Source organism: Bombyx mori, chromosome 25 (assembly GCF_030269925.1).
Source record: "Bombyx mori chromosome 25, ASM3026992v2".
Classification (NCBI taxonomy): Eukaryota; Metazoa; Arthropoda; class Insecta; order Lepidoptera; family Bombycidae; genus Bombyx; species Bombyx mori.
This window is the reverse complement of record NC_085131.1, coordinates 5,749,373-5,756,529: the sequence shown is the minus strand read 5'-3', so window position 1 is coordinate 5,756,529 and position 7,157 is coordinate 5,749,373. Positions and strand designations below refer to the sequence as shown.

The 7,157-nt window shown below is 38.9% G+C and overlaps 1 protein-coding gene across 3 annotated transcripts in view; it reads right to left on the bottom strand.

The window, feature by feature from the left end:
• Nucleotides 1-3,521: 3,521 nt before the first annotated feature.
• Nucleotides 3,522-7,157, bottom strand: part of LOC119628391 (luciferin 4-monooxygenase) — a 44,978-nt gene continuing 41,342 nt past the window's right edge. For 2 of the 3 annotated variants that reach the window (XM_062676092.1, XM_062676094.1), the window contains exons 14-15: nt 6,779-6,949; nt 3,522-3,739 (exon numbers count right to left, since the gene is read on the bottom strand). In XM_062676092.1, the coding sequence (XP_062532076.1) occupies nt 3,623-3,739; nt 6,779-6,949 (288 nt within the window). In that variant the 3' untranslated portion in view covers nt 3,522-3,622. The remainder of the gene's footprint in view (nt 3,740-6,778; nt 6,950-7,157) is intronic. The other variant, XM_062676093.1, reaches the window with a different exon arrangement.

Genomic DNA, 7,157 nt, shown 5'->3' with positions numbered 1-7,157 from the left:
ATCTCGTAGGAGTTTCGGCTCCTGGCCCGAAAAAACAAGGCCGTGGCTTCCAATCCGCTACCCATATAAACGTGGTTCCCGTCACGGATTTGGATTTCGGCCCATAATCATTTCTAGGTGAATTGTCTTAATACTTAGATTAAATTATAACAAGAGCTGAACTATGTATGTAGAGCCCATTTAAAAAAATTACCACTACATATATCAGGTGGACCGTGAATTCATTTACCCGTCTAGTCAAAATAATAAAATACTTTCTATATTTTATTGTATTTGAGTCGTAGAATTTAAAGCCTACTTAATTCTAATAATTTTATACTGGTGGTAGGGCCTCTTGTGAGTCCGCGCGGGTAGGTACCACCACTCTGCCTGTTTCTGCCATGAAGCAGTAATGCGTTTCGGTTTGAAGGGTGGGGCAGCCGTTGTAACTATACTGAGACCTTAGAACTTATATCTCAATGTGGGTGGCGTATTTATGTCGTAGATATGTCTATGGGCTCCAGTAACCACTTAACACCAGGTGGGCTGTAAGTTCGTCCACTATACTAAGTAATAAAAAATAAAAAAAATAAAAATCATTGTGAACATTCTGATTAGAATACATAAGATTCGCTAAGTTAAGAAAGCGGATAACAGAGTTCAAAATATTATGCGATCCGTCTCGTCACTTTATTAATTCACCATTAAATCATCATAATTCAATTGTGAAATACAAAATGCTAACTTTAACCAAGATTTATAAAAAACAAGGCCAACGAGCTATTTGTTTTTCCTAACATTTTTATAATATTTATTCTAAAATATATTCTAATATATATGCAATAATAAAAATAACATTTTTCTTTTTTTGAAGGTCAATAGATGATAACAAAAAAAAGTAATACAAAAGAAATATTAAAAAAGTATTATTTATATTAAAGAACCAACTAACAGGAGCATAAAAAATTAATACAGGATACGTACGTGGTGCTTTTCACTTTGGTCACTGAGAGTCATTGCATGAATCTAATAGGTATCCGATAATTACTGTAAAATACATACAGTACACACAGGTGTGTGTATTGGACACAGACTTCTCCAATTGCACGCCACTGAGCACAATCCTCGGCTTCTCTCATCCAGCTTTTGCCAGCCACCCAGCACAGATCGTCACTTCACCGAGCCTGAGGGCATCCTGTTCTACGTTTGCCAATTCGCAGTCTCCACTCAAGAACACGTTTACTCCAACGGTTATCGGTTGTCCGGCTAATATGGCCAGCCCATTGCCGCTTCAGCTTACTAATCCGCTGTGCTATATCGATAACTATGGTTCTCTGCCGGATCATCTCGTTCCGGATTCGATACTTCAGAGAAATCCCTAGCATAGCCCTTTCCTTAGCTCGTCAAGCGACTTTAAACTGGTGGACCAGCCCAATCGTGAGTGTCCACGTTTAGGCTCCGTATGTCATGACAGGTAGGACGCACTGATTGAAGACTTTCGTCTTTAGATTCTGCGGAATATAACTAGTCAGGTCATAAGTATTGTCACACAGTAAAAACTTTTCTTTTAGAATGCTGGCCACAAAAAAGTTTATTGAATTCGAATTTCGAATTGTTCATGGTACGCGGGTAAAAAATATCGCGAAATTCTTTTTTCGGATGAAAAAATTTTTACCGTAGAAGAGAGCTACAACAAACAAAATGATAAGGTGTACGCACACAGTAGTGAAGAAGCGAGCAACCGTATTCCGCGTGTCCAACGAGGTCATTTTCCATCCTCGCTCATGGTATGGTTGGGAGTTTCTTATTGGGGCTTAACAGAGGTACATTTTTGTGAGAAAGGTGTAAAAACGAATGCAGTTGTGTATCAAAATACAGTCCTGACGACCCTTGTGAACCTGTTTCTCATACCATGTTCAATAACAGGCACTGGGTATTCCAACAAGATTCGGCGCCAGCTCATAGAGCGAAGAGCACACAAGACTCGCTGGCGGCGCGTGAAATCGACTTCATCCGGCACGAAGACTGGCCCTCCTCCAGTCCAGATTTGAATCCGTTAGATTACAAGATATGGCAACACTTGGAGGAAAAGGCGTGCTCAAAGCCTCATCCCAATTTGGAGTCACTCAAGACATCCTTGATTAAGGCAGCCTCCGATATTGACATGGACCTCGTTCGTGCTGCGATAGACGACTGGCCACCAACCAAGACTGCGTAGACCGAGCTTTATAACCTGGCGCCGAGTCTTGCTGGAAGGACCATTCTTGATAATTGAACATGGTGTTGTTAAGGGGCTTCACTACCTTCTCGAGAATGGTATCTTGATACACTTGTGCCGATGTTTTGATACCTTTTTCACAAAAGTATGGTTCAGTCACTCCTTCAAGCTAATACCCCACCAAACCATCAGTGAAGTCGGATAGTGCCCACGTTGCACTCTGTCGACTAATTGGGAAGCTTCCTTAGAGCTTTGAGTTGATACGGTCATTTTGTTTGTTAAATGTTGCTCAATTGTAAAATTTTTCTCATCCGTAAACAAAATTTTTCTATGACCTCCCTTTGCGTACCGCTTCAGTAGTTGTTTCGATTTTACCACCCTTTTCTCTTTTAAATTATCAGTTAAGAAATGACCAGTACGTCTCTTATAGGCTGCAAGTCCTAAGTCATCTTTTAAAATACGCGACATGGTTCTAGGTGCTATCTTCATCTCCCGATATAAAATTTTTTGCTTTCGGACAGGATTTCTTCGAATTGTTTCCCTTACTGCTTTGACCACCTTTTTCGTACGAACACTACGTGGACGGCCAGATCATTTTCTGTCACAAACAGAGGAGGTTTCATTGCACCTATTAATAGCCCGGTACATAAACATTTTACTAATACCAAGCGCATGGAGAATTTTAAAAATTGCATTTGGCTCCATACCTACTTTGTGTAATGCATTTACAGCGATTCGGTTCTCTTTATCACCCCACTCCATTTTAATATCGCAAAATATTGTACAATGTATTGGCGCCAAAATGAGAAAAACTCAATGAGCAATTATATAAAAATAACAGATTCCAAATTCAAATGTAATATTTTGTTTATTTTTAATTGTAGCAGTATTTATGGCCAGACTAAGTATAGATAGATCACAAAACAGTTCATCAAATACAAGCAATATTATAGTCTCTTGTGCTGTCCTACACATTTGTTTAATGACTAATGAACCTGAACTGAACCCAGAAATTGAGATTTCCATTTGCGGTCCACATACTACATTGATAGAAAACCAGCCTTGAGGAGCGTTCAAGGCACGTCGCGACGTACCTTGACTTGACAGTTCATTTGCCCCACTCCGCTGAGGAAAGTTTTCGAAGGACGTTTGAGTGGAGTTTATTTTTACCATCAAGCATACCAAAACGCGCGTTGGAGGGTGAGTCGAGCCGAGTTAAACTCGTGTGAACGACTAAAGATACGGGGGTAAATATTACATCAAATTTATGTAATGACTATGTCGTTGTACATTGTTTTCAAGTCCCAAGGAAGATCAGATAACGTAACGAATCATTATTTTTATTAAGAAAACAAGTTTTTTTTCTTTCTGTAAGTGATTAAATAATTATTTAATATAGAATGATCTACAGTTTTGTTACAAATTTTATTTTTTTGCTATTACACTAGCTTTAAGTACTTTTCGTAGTATTTTTCCGGTACCACTCTTTGGGATTTCACTCACGAAGTATATACCTCCTCGTATACGTGTGATCGGAGATAACTGAAAAAAAAAAAGTAGTCTGATCACACAAACATATAAGTACAGGGTGCAAGAAAACCGTTCATGATGTCGATATGGTAATAAACTACTATTTATACTTCTAGCAATATTATTAACATAATGTGAAATAGTTTTGAAACTAAGTTAAGCATAATTGGTTTTGGTAAGTTATGTAATAATTTTGACTTTATTAATAAGATAGTAATCTTTATAATAATTTGGGTGTCGTTCATCTAATTATTATTACAATACTTTAATTACTTAATTCTTAGTTTGGCTTTTTATACATTTAGATATGTGGATGAGTTTACGGCTCATCTGGTGTTAAGTGGTTACCGAAATCCGTAGATCTCCATCGACCCATAGATCTGAAATAAACGTGAATGCACACCACCTTGAAATGTGAGATCAAAGTCTCAATTGTACTGTACAAGGTCAGTTCAATCCTTAAAACTAAAATGAATGGCTGACTCGCGGCAGAATTAGGCAATATGCCACCAGCCTACTTAATTCTCCCGGGTAAGTATCAATACAGTACATACTTTATTTGCATTTATCTATACTAATATTATAAAGAGGAAAGATTTGATTTTGTTTGTTTGCATTGAATAGGCTCCGAAATTACTGAACCGATTTTAAAAAAAATTCACTCTTGGGAAGCTACACTATCCTCGGGTGACATAAGCTATATTATACGGGTATATTAAAAAAAATTAGGGAACCTTACTAAAACTCCAACAATGTAAACCAAGGTAAAAAATACCTAAAATATTATTTAGATCGCGTGGGCTGCGAAAATGATTGATATTAGAATAAAATAATGCAGTACGACTTTGCAGAACATATCATTATTTACAAAAGAGTCCCGTCAGCATATATCTTACTATTATAGTTATGCCACTATAAGTGTTCCAATATTTAAACTAATTTAAAAAATAAAACAACTTCAAGTATCGTTTACAGGAAAGCTCTGACTCAATAAATTCAATGGCTTTTATTTTGTACGTAAGACCATATCAGGAATTTTTTTTTTTATTAAATTCATATTAAAAATAACAAAGAAACCGTAACAAAAAAATCATTATACTAAAAAGAAAAGTTCATTAAAATAATAATATTTAAACTTTCTTTATAATTTTCTTTTTTGTCATCCTCACACATCATCATTCTTTTGCCCTTCTCCCAGTCACCTGTGGTCGGCGCAACATTTTTTTTTTTTTTATACTCCTCTATCATATACCATTTCTTCGCTCAATCCCTTCTTACACATATCGTATTTCACGCAAGCCATCTATTTCTTCTTAGGTCTATCTCTTTCTCTAAAGCCTTCCACATTCATAGTTAAAACTCTCTTAACAACCCATTGTCGTTTAATCACCGTACCATCATCATACCATACCATCCCAAACGTTCACTTCTCAACTTCTCTGTCACAGGTGCCACTTTCAGACATCCTCTAACATATTGATTTCGTATTCTATTCAATCTTGTTACTCGACACATCCATAGCTACATTCGCATCTCTGCTGCATGCAATCGCCTTTCATCCACCACTTTAGTGGTCCCGACCCATACAAGACGGCAGGCCTTATCAAGGTCTTTTATATATCTTCCCTTTTAGGGGAAGAGAAATGTGTGAATCACACGTGGTGCCCATGACCTGCCGCCATTTCATCAATTCTTTGCTTCACAGTACGATCCAGTTCGCCATTGCTTTGGATAACAGACCTTAGGTATCGGAAGTCTTGACATACTAGCAAAGGTGCTCCGTCGAGAGCAATGGGTATAAAATTGGAGAGACCGCCAAAATCACAGAACAGATGTTCAGTTTTGAATCTGCTGACTTTTAGGCCAACACTCTCAAACCTGCATCGCCATTTCTCCAGTATGTTTTGGACCTCGAACCCGTTCTCTCCGACGAGCATTATGTCATCAACAAACAGCATACACCAAGGGGCCTCATCCAGTATTTCCTCCTCATCATCCTTTCTTTTTTTAGTAACCTCGCGCAAATAGAAGGGTTTATGTGTATGTATTATAATTTTTTATTTTTAGTTAAATATCAGAGCGAAGCCATTGCGGGCCCCTATTATATATAATTTTAGTAGCCCTTTGCACACATATTACAGAAGCCGCGGGTAACAGCTAGTGCTATTACATTGCCTAATTTATAAATTTTGCGAGCTTGATTTTTATAATTACACGATATTAATGTTGTGTTAGTGTCGTTAGTGAACACATTTTTTTATTGCTTAGATGGGTGTACTAGCTCACAGCCCACCTGGTGTTAAGTGGTTACTAGAGCCCATAGACATCTACAACGTAAATGCGCCACCCACCTTGAGATATAAGTTCTAAGGTCTTAAGTATAGTTACATGGTAAGTTTAACTATACTTGAGACGCAGACGCATTGACGCCTTTGAGATGTGGTGCTGGAGAAATATGCTGCGTATTCCGTGGACAGCATTTCGGACCAACGTATCAATTTTGCAAGAACTCAAATTCTCTTCGCGGCTGTCATCCGAGTGTCTTCGCAGGGTCCTTGAATACTTCGGTCACATTGCACGGAAGGATGGTGGCAATCTCGAGAGGCTCATCGTGACTGGTAAGGTAGATGGGAAAAGACCTCCGGGGCGCAGCCCAATACGTTGGTCCGACCAGATCCGCACCGCTCTTGATTCCACGTTTCACAACGCCCTCCACACCGCCAGAGACAAGAATAAACGGAGAAAGATTGTGCGTACGAAGGTGATTCAAAAGGGTGGTCACGACCCTCAGCAATGAGGAATACGACGCAAGGAGGAGGAGTGTTTCATTAGAAAAAAAATAATAGGTAACAGTCGCATCGCCCGATACGTATACACCGAGCGTCTTTTCAATAAACTGGCCATCTTGTCCAAAACTTACTTAATAAAATGATTTTTCCCGAACGCCCTTAAATATTTTTACTTCAAAATATGATATCATAATATTGAACCACAGCAGCACAGCTCAGCAGCTTGAGAGTGAGAGAGAATAAGTCAAACTATGTTACCGACCCGTTCATTAGTAAAGTCTAACAGTTCTTTTTCTGTGAGCGTGACGTCAGGCTTGGGCACTACGAAGGCGGTGGGCAGCTCGCCAGCTAACTCGTCGGGCGCTCCCACCACTCCGCACTCCAACACGTCGCTGTGCTGCAGCAGTACGCGCTCTATCATTGCCGGAGCTACCTAGTATTTGTGAAACGATCCTCATTTAAAGGGTAAGCTGTGCTCTGTAATGATAATAACATTACGCTAACGATAAGACGAGTTTGCGTATTTATAAGTTCCGAACAATAGCATTCGAACCAATGGTCGACCCAGCAGTTTCAACCGCTCAGTGGAAGATCATACATTTGACGACTCCTCCAAACTGCTGACCCCGCCGAAATTTTAA